Source organism: Heterocephalus glaber, unplaced genomic scaffold (genome assembly GCF_053883595.1).
Source record: "Heterocephalus glaber isolate CG9 unplaced genomic scaffold, H.glaber_assembly_v1.0 deba00001428, whole genome shotgun sequence".
Lineage (NCBI taxonomy): Eukaryota > Metazoa > Chordata > Mammalia > Rodentia > Bathyergidae > Heterocephalus > Heterocephalus glaber.
Genome location: NW_028258293.1, coordinates 25483169 through 25501130, shown reverse-complemented (window position 1 = coordinate 25501130; position 17962 = coordinate 25483169). Strand labels below are relative to the sequence as shown.

Here is a 17962-nt window from a genome sequence, read left to right as displayed (position 1 = left end):
AAAGTGAAAAGTGGTTTTCTTAAATAATCAACAGCATAAGAAAGTTTAATATAAATCATATAGGAAAGTATTAAGTTACAAAACCTTGGTATCTTGGACAGACCTACCTAAAAGGTAAAGGAATTTCACAATTAAGAGCAGACCAATGATCAAGAAACTTTGTTTTTTGGTTTTGCATCTATATGTTTTTGATATTAAAGTGGATTTTAAAGAATATGAATAAGTCCACTCACATATTTAGCAAGCTTGACCACAAAAAAATTCCTTTACTGAGATTCATGCTTTAAAACATATTTTTTTACTATCCATATAAAATTTCCACTTTTTCATTTTGGGCCACCCAGTTATTACCTTAAATCAAAATTACATTTTTCTTCCTTGAAGAAAATCACATCTTTCTTATCCTCACCAAAACCCACATCCTACTTTACTTGCATACTTTTCATAAGAATTGTTTTTTTACTACTTTTAGTAATTTTATTTATACCCATTGATTACAATTTTAATCATCAGTAAATTATCTTTTACAGACACAAATTGGAAATAGACAGTTGTGAATTGCCATAATTCAGGAGTCTACAATGGAATAGTGTACTTACCAATATATTTTTTTTAAAACTTTCTAGAGGTACAATTTTTCAATGTGGTAAAAAGAACATGTTTATTAACAGATTCAAATTTATTTAGCTTCTCTATACTATATAAAGATAAAAGTATGTAAACTTAATCTTATTCTTAGTAATGCATAGTTAGTAGTTTACTTAGAGATGACCTCAGTGCTCAAAGAACATCAATTAGTTAATATAATGTAGCCTAACTTTAAGTTTCAATTTACCAAAATTATTTTGGAAAATTCTTATAGATAAATAAAACAGCAAAGTTGCCTATCATTTCAAGTAATTTCCTTATTAACTATTTTTATTCAAATGTATTAGGTAAGCAGTACCAAATTAAAATTCTAAAAGTGGTAAGCACAAAAGTGTTTTATTGCTCTGCTTGTTGTAATGAAGGAACTTATGTCAAACAATTTATTTTTACTGTTCCACCACTCACATATTTGTTCTTAGGCTGAATTAATAATTTTTATCATAGATAAAATATTATCTTATGCAGCTAGCAAACCAAGTAGAATAAGTAATAATTAATTTCCCATATTATTCTTAATGATGATAACTCTGAAGACTTACCAGTTTTTATCATTAAATCAACACTATGAAACTAGCCTTATTTATCAAATATTTATTTAAAATATTTGGGTTAATTTCTATCTTTTTGCAAAATTTTGGACTATTTAATTTAAATAGACAATCATTTATTTAAAAGGCAATTTGAACTCAATCTCTTTAAGAGATTTAATTTGATAACACCATCCAGAGGTAGAAAGCTATCGAATACACATAGCATACATATATACATACATAAACATTGGAAGGAAAATACAGGTCTTATAGCTTTAACTGAAACATTTTTAGCCCTGACTCAGTAAAGCACAGTCATACAAAACTCATTTGTTGATATAAAATAGTTGCCTCTCATCTTTACTCCATTTTATACTTTTATCTATATCATGTTTCTGACAAAAATGGGACAAGCTGAGAAAAGTGAATAATGACTAAACTCTTGTTTACTTAAACCAATATTTTATGAAAAGAATTTTAAGACTTTTTTTTTGCTCTGATATATAATCTTATGGAGGGTGGAACCACCTTTTAGATGAGTGGCTGCCTCAAAGCACATCTGTTTGGACAAAAGATCCAGTCTACATTTGCCTGCTTCCCCTTTCAACTTTAGGTAGTTGATTTGAGGTTAGCTGAGTCTCTTGAAAGCTCCTGGTGAGTGAAGGGGTGCTCATATCCCAGGGATGTTAGTAAGCTGAAGTAGGGGCACTGAAGTGAGGGAGGGAAATCTGTCAGAGATGAAGAACAGATGGACAAGATGGATTTCAAGAGTGGCATAGGAAGGGTTTAAGGAAACAGAAGGAAAAACAGTAAAGAAATGTAGTAGAAGAAGGAATGAAGGGCAGAAACAATAAGAAGGGAATATCTCATAGGAGCATTAGGGGAAATAGCAAGATTCCCAAAAAAGTCATTCAGTTGTCAGTTTATCATCCCAAATGTGCCAGCAAGAAGGTAGTGGACAGGTTTGTTGGAGCATATGGTTAGCAAAAATTCGAGATGAGAAGTTTGGGGCACCTAGAAGTCTCTACAAGGAGAAACCATTAAATAGAGAAAAGAGAACGTCCTCTCAAAGACACGGAGAAAAAACACTTCCAGAGCAGGAGTCAGGGAATGAAACCCACTCAAAACAAGGAGCCAGGAAAGACATTCAGCCCATGACTTAGGGGATAACCCACCCAAGACAAAGAGCCAGGAAGAAAGACTTTCAGCCCAACAGGTATACTTTTCAAATAAGAAAGCCTGGGCTTTTACGTCAGCTTTTTCATGCCTGGGATTCTAGCATAGGTCCTGGAGAATACTCAAAACCTAAAGAACAGAGTACTATCCTTCCTATGATTCAGCAGACTGTTATCTAGACAATGCTTCTGGAGTCTGACTTACCCATGGATCCTCTATCAATTAGTAAGGAGCACTGACAAAGGCTTCAAAGGGTGAACATGTGGTTCAGATTGAGAGGCCTACTGCATCTAATGACTGATCTAATGCTGAGTCATGGCACCATAACTGATAAAGTAACAATTACTACTGACACTTGTTAAAGGACATTAAGGAAGACTTTTTTTTCATGAGATGCATACTATAGGCACAGAAGGCTTTTGTAGTAGGGAAGAAAAATCAGCTTCAACTACAAATAAATGAGAAAGAGCAGGAATTTCTAGCCCAGGAACAGATTTGGGAGACAAGGTTGGTGGGCAGAAAATTACAAAGAGGAACTTCAGGGGTAAAAGGATTTTGACTCAACTGACCTAGCAAGGGTAGTTCTGAGGGTAGTTCAAAATGACCAGATATCAACTGGGGGATGGTAGAGATGAGGAAGTCATTTAGGTATCTAGTGCAATCAAATATAAAGAATTGTGGGGTTCTTTTTAAAAAGACCTAACAGGTTTCCTACTAAAATTACACAATTTAGAGATTAATATGGAAGTTCAAAAGTTGAAGTCCCCTTGAGAGGAGAGTTCAAAGAAGACAAGGTAGAGTTTGGTTATGAGAGAATCTTTGTCTTTAGGAAGAACTCCCACAGAATCCTAGAAGACAAGAAGCTATTTATACAACATTGCTTGAAAGATGATGTTTCAGCCTCAGGAAGGAAATGTTTAAATAAATGAAATAAATGTTGAAGTAAATGAAGAAAATGTTTCTTTTATTTTTGCAAACTTTTCAGGTATATTTTTGAGTGATTTCATGTGTAAGAGTTCCATTGTCTACATTAATTTCAGTTTTTGAGTGGCAGTAATACAGGGCAAAATTACATGGTGAAGAAAAATGTTAAATGAAGAAGCACTTCTCAATGTCTGATAATTACCCAGGTGTCACATAAATGTATATCATCAATTTTCAAATAAACACATTGAATATTCCTTTAAGCATGGGGAAAATTGTTTTCACAAAGTGGGTAACATTCACGTTTTAGAAGAGAGAAAATATTCTGTATTCATGTTGGGGCCCTACTCCACATCCTTTATCAACAGGTTTTTGTAAACCTGATTCTTTAATTAACATTTTAAGAGATTACCTTGTGAAGTAGTTCATGGACAGTGTAGTTCCTAATGCTTTCTTCTTGTTTTTCTGCTGTCGTTTACTTATTGGATTTTGTGTGATTAGCATTCCTGTCAACTCTGCTTATGACACAGTTTCTCTAAGACCAGGTTTCTTATCTGCTGACTCTTCACACAGTATACAATGGGGTTCATAAGTGGAGGCACCAACAGGAAAACATCAGCCATAAGGATCCTAATTAGTACAGAACTGTGTTTGGCAAACCGGTGGATGATAGCGAGGGAGATCACAGGCACATAGAAGATAAGCACAGCACAGATGTGGGAGACACAGGTATTGAGGACCTTGAGCCTTCCCCTCTGCGATGCTATGCTCAGCACTGCTTTCAGTATCAGCGCATAGGACATGAAAATAAAAGTTATGTCCAGGATACCCGTGAGAGCCACAAATAAGCCATAGATGACATTGACCTTGTTGTCAGAGCAGGAGGCAGTAAGAATGGGACAGTAGATTCTTCTCACAGTATCTCAGATGTTTCAGAGTGAAAGGAAAAGGTAAGATCAACAAAAAATTCTTGAGAGAAAAAGCAACCCCAATTTGAGTTACTCTGGCAATGGTCAGGATGGAAGTATATCTCAGAGGGTTACAGATGGCGATAAAGCGATCAAAGGACATGATAAGAAGTACAGATGACTCCATAGCTGAGAATTCATGAATGAAAAATTCTTGGGCAAAGCAAGCATTAGGGGAAATCTCTGAAGCATTAAATAAGAAAATCCTAAGCATGGTAGGCAGAGAGGTGAGGGATAGTCCCAAGTCAGAAAGAGCCAGCATGGAGAGGAAGTAATACATGGGTTCATGCAAAGAAGGCTCAGTTTTTATGACAAAGAGGATGGTGCAGTTCCCCAGGATAGCAGCAATGTACATGAGACATATGGGGATTGAGATCCACATGTTGCCAGACTCCATACCTGGGATCCCAACCAAATAGAAAGTAGATATTCCAGCTTCAGAGGTGTTGAAGTTGGACATGGCAGGATGTGAGGAGATCAAGACGAAAGGCTCAGAAGAGGTGTCCTGTCCTGGTACAAATCAATTGACTTAGATATCTGACTATCCTATCGCTACCATTGTGGTCTTGTCAAGAACACTTTTTTTCCAGTACTGGAAATTGAACTTAGGACCTTGTGCTTGCCAGGAAGGCACAGCACTGCTGAGCTACATCCCCAGCCTGGTCTTGTCAAAACAAATGATATAGACCCAATTCTTGGACATAATCTGAAGGGAGAGAAATTGATGGGTGAAGAATTTTAAAATCAAATGAAAGCAAAGTAAATAAAAGAAATTCATATTAAAATCTAGTCTTTTAACAGGTATAGATGATATAACATACACAGAACTTACATAAGGACTATATAACAAAGAAAAAATATATAGATACCTATTATGCAATTTAAAAAGTAGAGAGTTTTGCTTTTTATGTAAATACGACAATCTATATCCTGATAAGAATTTGTTCAAATTTTCAATAAGTTTATAGAAAATTCAGGGAAAAGTAACATATATTTAAATGGTGTCATGTGTTACTAATAGTTAATTATTAGACCTGGGGTCCTCAATTTCCCAAGACATGGTTCTGATGCTAATCCGAAAGGGGCAAGAGGAATGTTCAATGGAAAACTGAAGATGTGCAGTATTCTAACAACACTGTGGAAAAGTTGTTATTTGCTTTGTTTATTATTACAAGTTCTTTTCCTCCAGGAAAGAGTACTCAAAATGTATATAATGTGAAAATTAGTGAGGTAAGTGAAAAATTTGAGAATGCACTCTTGCTGCTTGGATTTGTTCTACCTGGCTTGTCTAGTGAAATTCACCCAGTCCAGGCTTCACATCTTCAATTTCCCTGTCGCTGGCTCCATCCTTTCCTAACAATACCTCCCACATATATATGGAGATGGGGATGCTGCTCCTCTTTTGGTTTCCTCCCAGATATTCTATAGTAAACAGTCCCTAAACTTCATACTTTGTCAAGATATTGATACGATTTTGGGCATATAGCAACCATATTAGTAGTTTTAATTAACTTATGCTTTTAAAATCTAGGTTTTAACTCTCCCCATACCAAATCCAATTAATAACTATTAATAACTTCTAGTTCATATCAGCTCTCTTAATAGAATAAAAGATTACTTGTTTACTAAAACAATCAATAAATGTAGGGTAATAAAATTTTCAAATGGCACATTTTTTACTATGCACCATAGATCTCTTTATCTCTTAAATTACAAAAAAGAAAAAGGAAAAAGTATCTTGTTAGAATACTTTATTTGTCTCAGAAAAAGAAAAACTTTTATTTTGATGCAGATTGTCACTTTTAGAGAATCTAGAGGAAAGCTGAAACATTTCACCAAAGATTTTCTAGTACTGTCTTTAGCTCAGAAGAACCTACTCAACTAAATTCTCTAGTTAGTAAAAATATTAAAGAATAAGCAGTTTCAGTAACAAATAAAGAATGTACTTTAATAATGGGATTAGCATAAAGTTCAGTATTTATGCAGAAGTTAAATATAAGATTGTTGGTTCTCTACATTAATAGTACAGTGATGTTTAATGGGTCAGGACAGTACTAGAAAGACTTACAGTATGTGCTGAAGTGGAAAGAAGTATTAAAGGGTAAAAATCACTATAGTTTATGAATGATAAAGTACTTATTCTAATGCTCTTGGTTGAAGAAATCCATGGCGGGAACATTCATTAGGGTTTTCAGGCACTTACCAAGTCTGCCACTGGGTCTACACTTAAAGGCCAAAAAGATGAACTGAGGGTAAGGCCAGCACCCCAAACTGAACTTTGAGGCACATGTGTAGATTCTAGTCCTTCTACTCTGACGCCTTTTTAGTAGAAGATGTGCCTCTGGGGACTGAAGTCAGAGGCTGTACCCACAGGTCTTCTATTCAGGCGAGTCCCTAAGTGAAAGTCATTCAAGAAGAGTTCAGCTGATTTCCCTTATTCATATGTATTGCCCTTCCCTGCTCCCTATAACAGAACTAGTTTCTCTTTCACTTGCATTTTCAGATTCTTCCAGAGAAAAGGTCACACTTTATTTTCCTAGGTGATTATGTTTGTGATATTATAATTGTGTCAACAGACTAATTTTTGTATCTTGCTTATACATGTAATGTTTACCTTATGAACTGGGAGGTGTAAGTTTCTTTTTTTTAATTTGATTGTCACAAGCAATTGCATTTCTTTTTGGAGGTCAATACATGTACATGACTTAACTCACTTTTAAATTTCATTAGTCTGTGAGAATACTTTTCATATTAAGTAAATTAGACTTTAATTGTGACTTGCAAAGAATTTTCCCTTTGTTTCATTTTTATTTGTCTTTGACAAGGATGTTGCCACTGGTTTCATTCCCTTTGAACTAAACACTTAAGTGAACATTTGTGTGCAGAAGTTTATGGGGAAATTTCTCTCCAGCTAGCAGAGAGAGTTGAACTCTATGAATTGTAACAAAGGCACAGTCAACCCTGCAGTGATCCCTGGAGCTAATATTTCCCCTACATCCCCACACCCTGGCTCAGAATTTTCCTAAAATGAAGGAAAAAAAACAGGCTTTTAAGCCACCTATTGACATGGCAGCGGATGTAGTCTTCCCACAGGAATGGGACATGATCTTGGGTTCGGTGGCTCTTCTTGTTCAAAAGAAAGAAATAGGAAGGACTTGCATTAGATCTGTCAGCTCTAACACTCACTAGAAGAATATTTGTTTCAGGTCTGTCAGGACAGAGAGATCTGAGTGACACACTAATACCTTTTTAATAACTATTGGATGCATGGATCCAAATGTTTCAGTGACAGATTCTGAAAGCAGCTTCTCCAGGATTCACACAGTTTTTACTGGAAAGTGCAAAGAGGGTGGTTCTTGGAATAATACACAACTGAGCACACTGCAATTCTCCAGAGGCTCTCAGAGCTATGAAACACCTTTCTCTTCTATCAATTTTAGATTCTTGTTACTTCATCAAGCACTACATCCTTGACTGCTACAAAATTTGCAAGCTTTGACCTTTGCATTTGTCCATTTACCAGCAAAACAAGGTAAAATGACAAGAGATGTCCAACAATCACCTAAAAACTTGACCACAGTGCACTTTGAGTATCAGTTGTTCTAAGTCAGTCTGATTATTAGAGTCAATTATTTTTTCATTTGCTAGTACCTTAGAATGACACAACAAAAGAAACAACCAACAAAGTGAAAAAATAACCTACAGAATGGGAAAAAATTCCCTGCTATTCTTCTGACAGAGGATAAATATATAGAAATAGAAAGAACAAAGAAATATTAGACAAAAAATTAGACAGTTAAGTGAAATCAGTCAGACTAAAAGCTTAAATATCACATGGTTTCTCTTATATGTGAAACTGAAATTACAAAGAGCAAGATAAAAGATAGATAATAGGAAGTAGAGAGATAAATCTTTCTGAAGTGGGAAGAAAATCAAGAGATAGAGGGCTATTAGGGGAAGTAGGAGGGGTAGAGGAAAGGAAAGACAGGAAAAGAAAAAATGTGAGAAAAGGAAAAATGGAAACAAAGTCTGTAAATAAGAAAAGGGTGAAGGGGGTGAAGGGAGAGCAGGGGAATGGGGAAAAAATAAGAACCAAGATATATCATATAAAGGTACAAGATCCCAATGATGAATGTAACTGTATTGTATACCTAAAATGTAGCAATAAACTTAATGAAAAAAAAAGAGAGATGGAAGGCTAGAGGGCAGGGAGGGAAAGGGTGATGAAAAACTATTAAGATGTGTTATATTCATGTATGGACTCCATACAAAGTATGTAAACATTATATATTGGAAACATGTACCACTAATAATAAAATTTTTTAAATAAAATTAAAAGAGAGGCTTCTAAAGACATCCCTGCTTAGCTCAAAGTAATTACAGAGGTGACCACTTTATCTCTTTTCATATGATTTGACTTTGGTGATTGGTCAGGGAATAAGAGTTAAAATTCTCAGCACCCAAACTTCTTTGGTAACACTTTTCTGTCCAGCACATAGTGGACAATCACAAAGCACTACAAAAGTGAAGACTAAAAACAACATCAGATAATAATTACTGTGGTACCTTGGCTCATAAACACTGTTTGTGAACAATTTGCTTCCCAAACAGAAGTGTTTGGTAAAATTTTGTTTTTGTTTGTGAACCCTGTATTGGGTAATAAACATGACCATGGTGATCTTTCCTGCATGAACACGAATGTGACCATCTTTTCCAGAATCATAGAATGAATTAAGTTCATGAGCCAGTATTTTCTCCCCTGAGCAATTATCTTTCCCCAAAAGGTTAAAACATGCAGATATACTTATCTAAGTCTAAAGAGCCTTTTTTTCTGAGCCCTACACATGAGGTGTGTAGACATCAGATAGAAAAAAAAGTCCAAAAAATTAGAAGATAGACCACAGACCCCTCAAAAAGACTTTGTCAAGCCTTCTTCAAGGTCTTTATCTTTTATTTTATGTATTTATTTATTTTTTCCATGCAGGGGATCGAACTCGTGACCTTGTGCTTGCAAGGCAGGCACCGGAACCGCTGAGCTAAATCCCCAGCCCTCAAGGTCTTTAATAATAGAGACTAGGAGATAAAACAACACACACACACACACACACACACACACACACACAGAAACAGGCTAAAAACCAGCTACTGACATTTCCCTTTTAGGACAATCAGAAACAGGGACAAACCTCTAACAGGGTTTGTCTAACAGACAAACCTCAGGAGCTTCTGGATCATGTTTTAAATATAACACAGAGGGACATTGGGCCACAGTGTGCATAAAGCCTCAGTCAGCACCTAGGGTGTGTCCTAAAGAGGCAGTCCTTAGATTAAAGGGACATTAGAAATCAGATAGTCCCCAGACCTCTGGAGAGGGGACCAGCTGTTCCAACCCCAAGGTCAACTCCAGCCTGTCTCTTCCCAGTCTACTGGGACTTGTTGACAATTGACATGGTCAGAGTTCTAAAGCCCCCTCTATCTCCATCAGTAAAACAGAACCCAGGGTTTGACAGTTAACAAACAGATGGAAATTCCAGCTCCCAACTCCTGTGCCTTTCTACCTCATGACTATGCCAGGACAAACCAGTCAATGCAATCAAATCCTCATCACAGGGGCTATAGGACAGCCTCAGTGAAATCTTAAAAAGCCTAATCAAGACTCCCTACCATCAGTGACCCTACAAAACCCAAGGGGCCTAGATCTACTCACCACGAAAAAGGGAGAATATGCTTATTTGAGGGAAAGATGGTGCTCCTAAAGAAACCAGTAAGGACTGGTCCAAGATGTACCCTCCAACCTACTGGAGGGTTGGACAGGAGTATTAAAAAATGAGATACTTGACTTCAAAGTGAACAATGGCTCCCCTGGATATTACCCATCTTATCCACAAGACTAATAATTCTTCAAATTGAAAATATTAGCTTTTATACTCTTTTATAATGAAAACACTGACATTAAAACTTTCTTTGTGATATTCTATTTATATGACCTCTTTTTTTCCTCTATGTTTATACTCCCTAGTATCTTGCCTGATCCATTTTGAATAACATATATAATGTATTACTCTTAATTCCTTAGGCAGAATGCCCTCACTTCTGCTTTCCAACTAACATCTTATTTCTTTTTGAAATTTTTTCCATTACTAAGAAAGTATTTTATGAATCATAAAAATCCACTGTGTAAAATATTTCCCTAATTTTTTTGATTCTAAATAAGAAGAAAAGTGCTTATGTCTGGCCAGATGAGTGGGCTTCCTGTACATAACTCTTCAAGACTTCTATGATGCCTGATTGCATGCTACTGACCTAAACATTTCAAACACTGCATCCAGCATTTCCTCCCCTCAACAGGTGCAGTAAAAGGGTGGAGGGAGCAGCATAAATTTGTAACTACTTTGGCAAGGACAATATTAATACTTAAAAATTGTGCTTCCAAAAACTGACTAAAGTGGCTTATATTCATTCTATTTATTTTATTACATTTATTCTGTGGTATTTAGCCCTATATAGTAAAACTATTACAATTATTTGACAAATGTGGAAATTCAGTCATGAAAAGTTAAATATCTTGACCAAAGTCTCATAACTAATAAGTAGATAAGCCACCAAACCTGACAATTAGATTTTGCAACTGACATTGGAAATATAGCAGTAATGATAAAATTCTTTTTTTCTCTTTTTTTATTAGCACATGTTTGCCTTACATGAAGCTTACATTCATCTTGGGCAGTAGGTTTATGTACATAACACAGCTTGTTTCTTTTCTTAATTTCCTTTCCTGTACCACCCACCTCCCTCCCTCCACCTCTATCTCCTTTCCCCATTTTCATTTTTTATTATTCTTAGCTCATGTTTATGACATAAATGTTTACCTTTATTGTGGTTATATACGGTAACATAAAAATGGTCTATCCCCAGTCTTTTCTTTTCTTGCAGCTAATTGTTGAGTCCTGTGGCCTTCTCTACTAGAGTTCCTCACTCTGATATATTGCTTTTTTGTCCTGTTCTCAGTTATTGGATATATCAAATGCTGAGGTATATTAAAGAGTAAGGACTTTGTTGTTACCCAATGCAGCCAGCCAGAACTCAAAGCAATGTGTAACTTACTAATAATTCAGCTGCAGGTATGGGAATTGTTAAATTATGGTAATATTTCTCCAAATGTAATATGCATACAAATCCCCTGAAATACTGATTAAAATTCTAAATTTCTTACAAACTCCTGGATGGCACCAGTACTGCTAGTCTAAGGATCATACACTCTGAGTCTTTATTAGGTAGGCCACATTGAGAATTAGGGATTTTGGGAACTGTGGATCTAACTAGAAAGTTGTAGGAATGGAAAAGAAATTTCACATTTTATTTTAAAAACCAAAACTCTAAGAAAATCATCTCTCCTCCTACTGCCAACCTGTACTATTACCCTCCCCATAGTTTTTGAAGTCTTTGGCTTGAAAATCAAGAAAACTCAGTTCTTAAGAGATAGAAATGTATGACCTTTATTCTGACTAAGTGGTCAAGCAAAAGGAGGGAGGATTTTGGGGAGGAGGAGTTTAGAGACCTAGAAAATTAGTGCTTTTGTCTTGACATACAACTCTGCTGGGAAAGAGTGACTCAATGTCTAATTTATCTTGCTGTAGTACAAATGTTTCTACCACAGGATTGGACTTGGGTCTCAGAAGGAAAAAATTCCTGATAAAAAGCATAGTGGGTAATGAAAGTTGGGCACAATGGAATCGAGAAGACCTAGAGTCAACAATGTCCCCATGGAAATACAGAGCCACACAAATGTTTAAATATTATCACAGGGCACGCATTCACAACTTATTTTTCATCCAGAGAATGCTATGTCATTGATGCAGATCCAGAGCTTGCTTAAGTTTACCATGTGATAGAATGGTCTGTTAAGTAAACCTAAAACTGAAAGACAGTGATATATCTATATCTATATCTATATCTATTTATCTATAGATATATATATTTATAGATTATATATATGGATTAAGGCTAATTTGCATAGATAGATAGATAGATAGATTAAGGCTAATTTGCCTGGGATGATTTGATCAGTGGAGGTAGAGAAATGGAGTAAAGTTTGATGTTATAGGAACTCAGGGGAAAAGACTGAACCTTAGGTCATGACATTGGATGAGGTTTTTGGACCATTGTTTGGATGAGTAGCTCAGAATGATTTTTGAAAAGCTCAAATTTTTCTACATAAGATAATAATATTGAGTCTCCAAGAGTAGTTGCAGAAGGGAGAAGATGATAGAGAATAAACAAGAGAGAACACAGTAAACTTGATGAGAACCCATTTAGTTACAGGTTACAAGATGGCTAGGGAAATATTGTTTGGTTCTCCAGGGTTGCCTGAACCTGAGAGAAACATATTCCTGAAATCACACCCTTCCAGTGCTCCCCATATTAGATGAAAGAGTGAAGTAGTATCATCAATGATCAGGGTGGCCCAGCATGCTCCAGCGCATTGCCCAAATTGTTGGCCCTGAGTGGCAGTTCTTTCTGCTTCCTCCTTCTTTCTTTCAAAAGTGTCAATTCCTAATAAATCCTTCACATATCAAGCTCCTCCTCAATATCTGCTTCTGGAGGACCTAACCACTGACAGTTGATTATTTGACCAACAAAACTATTAATCTACTGTGGGATTGGCAAGTATAAAAGAGAGAATTTACATAAAATTAACACTAGTAATGGAAAAAGAAGATACAGTAACACTGCCATAGACATTGAAAAATCATATAGGTACCTAATGAGCAGCTTTTAGCCAATAAATATAAAAGTATATATTCAAAGTACATATTTTAGATAAACATGATATAAGAAGTCAAAGTAATAAATAGAAAATTTACATAACTTTGAAGTTATTTTAAAATACATCTTTAATTTCTACAAATGATTTCAAAACTCATGAAAAAGATAAAAATTTGAATTATCCACAATGATTAACTTGTAACTAAAAACTACCCTTGAGTGGCCATTTAATAAAAATCATGTAAAACATATGTAAAGTCTTCAGGGTGGGGATAAGAATAATTTCCTAGTTATTTTTGAGCTCTGTGTTATGTTACTTAGCAAAACATTTCAAAAAGATGGTAAATAAGAAAAATTTCAGGCCATTTTCATTGATAAATATTGATGTAAAAATCCTAAGCAAAATACTAGCAAAACAAATCCTGCAATAAACAAGGAAAAATAAAGTGACAGACCTAACTTGAGTTTATTGCAAAAAGGTAAGGTTAATACTTGAAAATGAATGAACATAATCATACTAACAGAATAATAAAGTCTTAACAATCATAAAATTATGAATATCATTAGACACATAATAATTTTGTGAAATGTGATGTCTACTGCTGATAGAAAACTCCATCATGGAAATAACAGAAGGTGATCAAATTATCTGATACAAGTAGTTACTGAAAAATCCTACCAAACATACTTAATGGCAAAATGTTGAGAAACGTACTCTGATATCTGCAAAGAAAAGATAGCAATTTTCACCACCTCCACTCTACTGCCCTCTAGAGATTTTAACCAGTGCAATTAAGCAATAAATATGTAAATTATTTGATTAGAAAAAGACTGAAGGAATCTGATCTTATTTGTAGTGGTATGATTAGGCATAAAATAAGGCCTAAAGGATCTACCATTATTTATTAGAAATAAAAATAAGTTTAGTGGTTTTTCTCAAAAAAGACCTAATATAAATTGACTTTATTTTTACATATCAGATCTAGATTTAGAAAAAGATAACTTATAAGATTACTAACACCAACATAAATTGATATCAGATGTTTAAGAATAAAACTAATGTGTGTTATGTGATAGAAAAATATAAAATAATATTGAGAAAAATTAATGCCTTAATTAATTGAATTTCACATTCTTGGATTTCAAATTCTTGCACACTACATATTTCACTTCTCTCACAATACATTATGAATAAAATTTCCAATGTGTATCTTTGGTTTTGAGGATAAAATCCCAACTTTTATTTTATTTATTTATTATTTTTTTTGGTACTAGGTATCGAACTCAGGACCTTGGACTTGTGAGTCAGGCACTGTGCCCCTGTGCTAAATCCCTGGCCCCCAACTTTTATTTTAAAGGTTCAATCTACAGTGGTGCCTTGGTTTACAAACTTTGTTTTACTATTTTGGGGCAGATGGCTGCCTTTGTGTTTGTGTGGGGCACATGCCCATGGTCGTGTTTGTCACCCAATGCAGTTTGGGAACAGAAGCAAAATGTTGCCAAACACTTTGGTTTGCAAACTGAATTACTTGCAAACAGAAGCATTCTTGAACCAATTTATTACTAAATTTTTAAAGCAGGAAAAAGGTTATACTATATACTTTTTATGCATTGGTAAGCAATATAGATCATATTAGAAATCAAGTGATAAATTGTTTCTAGCATATAGCTTAGGATAGCCAAGTTACAAAGAAAAATGATGTGTTGATATGTAATGCTCCACAGTAAGCTCTGTGGCAGTAGTGTGTAGTGCAAATCCTTGAACCTTGTTGTTTCTTAAATATGATTCTTAAAAACATGACTAATAATTGTATTTAGTGAGAAATGATGAACATTTTATACTGGAAAATCCTATCTTTGTGATTCATTATCATGGTTCTCTAGCAGGGCTCTAATTAAGACTGGCTTCAGGACTACTCCATATTAGAGAAGTTATCATGAATTTACTATTTTATACTCATTTGAGAAAAGAAAACTGTTGCACTTGAAAGAAAAGACTGGGAAGCATAGATGAGCTAGGGATGCATTTCTATTATTTCCAGAATTCTTGACCATACACTCTTGCTGTAGCTGAGGTTAAGGCTGTTTAGAGTTGTTTTATCTCTGGGGATCTACCACAGTTTGATTTCAATCTCTAATGTTCTACCCCCAGAGAAATGAGAACTAAGTATAGAACTAGTGGAAGCATTTATGCCCCACTATTCACACCATCAGAGGTTCTCAAAACCAGTGGTTCACAGAACATGAAAACTGCAGCATATCTCATCAATCGACTCTTCTCAGGTGAGGGATGCATGAAACTGATGAACCACAATGACTCATTCTCAATGATCTATAAAAAGATTACAAGGAAATGAAGCAACTATTAGAAAGGGACTGAGAAAACTTGAAAGGTGACAGATGAAATAGTGAGAGGATACAAAAGAGAATGTTTACATAGAAACAGTAGAACAGGGCTTACCAGGGGTAGGACGAGGAGGAAATAGTAGAAATTGGTCAAAGGGTACAAATTTGAAGTTAGGCAGGATGAATAAGAATAGATTATCTAATATACAACATGTAAAATATTAGTTAATAATGTTTATTGTATACTGAAAATTTCCTTACTTTTTTTTCAGTGTCGAGGCAAATCCTAAAAATCTGCCATCAGAGATTACCATATTTATGTGGCAAATATTTTTTCCAGGATTTGGTGTTCTTTAATTTGAGAAAGTATTTTTTACATGAGATTCCTGAGATTCTTCCTTTCTTCTCATGTGAGGTTAGGGGAAATATGTATCTTGAACTGGTTGTAAATATCTCTTGTTTGTACTCACAAGAGATAGCTTTGATGGATAAGGAAGAATAGCAAAGGATATTCTTCACAATTTTCCAGGTAACCCAAGGATCACCATGGTGATCTGGAATAGCAGTGATACTATGGAGCCCACATTTATCTTAAAAGGTTTTCCTGGTCTGGAGTATGTTCATTCCTGGCTCTCCATCCCACTCTTTCTTGCATATTTGGTGGCAATTACTGGTAATATTACCATCCTTTCTGTTATTTGGATAGAGTCATCACTCCATCAGCCCATGTATTACTTCCTTTCCATCTTGGCACTTACCGACCTGGGCATGTCCATGTCCACAGTTCCCACAATGCTTGCTGTGCTGTGGTTTGATGTCCGGGAAATCCAGGCAAGTGCTTGTTATGCTCAGCTCTTCTTCATCCACACATTCACATTTCTGGAGTCCTCGGTGCTGCTAGCCATGGCCTTTGACCGTTTTGTTGCTATATGTCACCCACTACACTATTCTACCATCCTCACCAACAGTGTAATTGGGAAAATTGGTTTGGCCTGCTTGCTCCGAAGCATGGGAGTTGTACTGCCCACACCCTTGCTCCTGAGACGTTATCACTACTGCCATGTCAATGCCCTCTCCCATGCCTTCTGCTTACACCAAGATGTTCTGAAATTATCCTGTTCAAATGCCAAGATCAACAGCATTTATGGGCTGTGTGTAGTTATTGTCACTCTAGGTGTGGATTCAGTCTTCATACTTCTTTCCTATGCTCTGATTCTGAATGCTGTGCTTGGTATTGCCTCTCATGAAGAGCAGCTAAAAGCACTCAACACATGTGTATCCCATATCTGTGTGGTGCTCATCTTTTTTGTGCCAGTTATTGGGGTGTCAATGGTCCATCGCTTTGGGAAACATCCATCTCCCATAGTTCATGTCCTCATGGCTGACGTCTACCTGCTTCTCCCCCCAGTTCTTAACCCTGTTGTCTATAGTGTTAGGACTAAGCAGATTCGTCTAGGAATTTTCCGCAAGTTTCAATTAGGGAGGAGGTTTTAAGGAACCTCTGTTTAGTTTTCCCACTGGAAATTTTCCTGAAACAGAAAGTACTCTGTTATGGGAAGTGAAGAGCCTGGAGACTCACTACCCAGATCCTGCTTCCAAGAAGTAATGTAGCCCTAGTAGCTGGGAGTGCTTCTTTCAGTAGAGAGCATTGATGTGCTAATTCTTTCAAGGATTGCTTCACCTGGAGAAATTTACCTTTTCCAAAGCCATGATCCATCCACTGACAAAGGCTTAAAAGGCTGTGGAAACCTCATGCTTTCAGCCCAATGCAGAAAACTTTGGTTGGAAAATTTGAGTTTCTGAATTCCCTCTGATGTTGGAAAAGACTACCATCGGAACTGATTTGCAGTTCAAATTCTCCTGCCCAATCTTACCTAATTACATTCTTCTTCCTACATGTTTATTCCAAAGATTCTCTATTTTAAATATAGTGTACACTAAAATTTACCTCTACATATATTTCTCAGACATCTCTGCAGTGAGAAGTTCCCAGTAAACCTGTGACATAGAGGAAGGGTGAAATAAAATTCTTAAGGATCACCTATTGCTGACAGACGGAACAGGACACGAATTTAAGAGGAGATGGCCTTGATGTTTAATTTTCTAAATCTCAATCAGAAGGTCAAACTAGCATATGACACTAGGGGAATGGAAATCACACTATTGCTTTGAAGGTAATATTTGTAGGTTTGTGTGTTTTGATATTTTTATTTTTTATGTACTCTTCTAGTGGTATGTTTGGTGATCAGAAAAGTTTTAAACTTTAAAGTAAATCTACTTTTTGTTTATATTTTTGGAGTTTTTAAAGAAATACTTGCCCACCATGTTATTCAGGCTCCACTCAGAAGTCAAAAATCATGCAGTAATTTGAATAGGGTTCATTAATTCCTGTATAAACCTTTATTAACTTTGTCAGGAAATTAACTTTGAGAAAGGGTAAAGATAATTTTAAATGTACACTAGGGTTTTGGGAGAATATTGAAGGAAAAGGTAAATTTGGAAGAAAGGGGAGGTCTTCCATAAGCCAAACGTTGAGATTTCATTGGAAAATGTGTCATTTCAGCCCATTGTATGCCGAAGAAGTTCATTCACTTGCCTTGGACA

The 17962-nt window shown here is 35.6% G+C and overlaps 2 protein-coding genes across 2 annotated transcripts; one reads left to right on the top strand and one right to left on the bottom strand.

Moving 5' to 3' along the window:
* Positions 1–3787: 3787 nt before the first annotated feature.
* Positions 3788–4842, bottom strand: LOC101714352 (olfactory receptor 51A4-like). Its single transcript, XM_013064957.2, is given in 2 exon segments — positions 3788–4160; positions 4162–4842. Coding segments are annotated over 2 exon segments (918 nt in total). The 5' UTR covers positions 4707–4842.
* An 11062-nt stretch (positions 4843–15904) lies between these two features.
* Positions 15905–16852, top strand: LOC101714704 (olfactory receptor 51L1). The gene has a single exon (XM_004863347.1). It carries the CDS (start codon positions 15905–15907, stop codon positions 16850–16852), a length of 948 nt encoding a protein of 315 aa, XP_004863404.1.
* The last annotated feature ends 1110 nt before the right edge of the window (positions 16853–17962 follow it).

Excerpts from the sequence above, each read along its gene's own strand:
- LOC101714704 (XM_004863347.1), top strand. The coding sequence starts at position 15,905 with ATGGTGATCTGGAATAGCAGTGATACTATGGAGCCCACATTTATCTTA.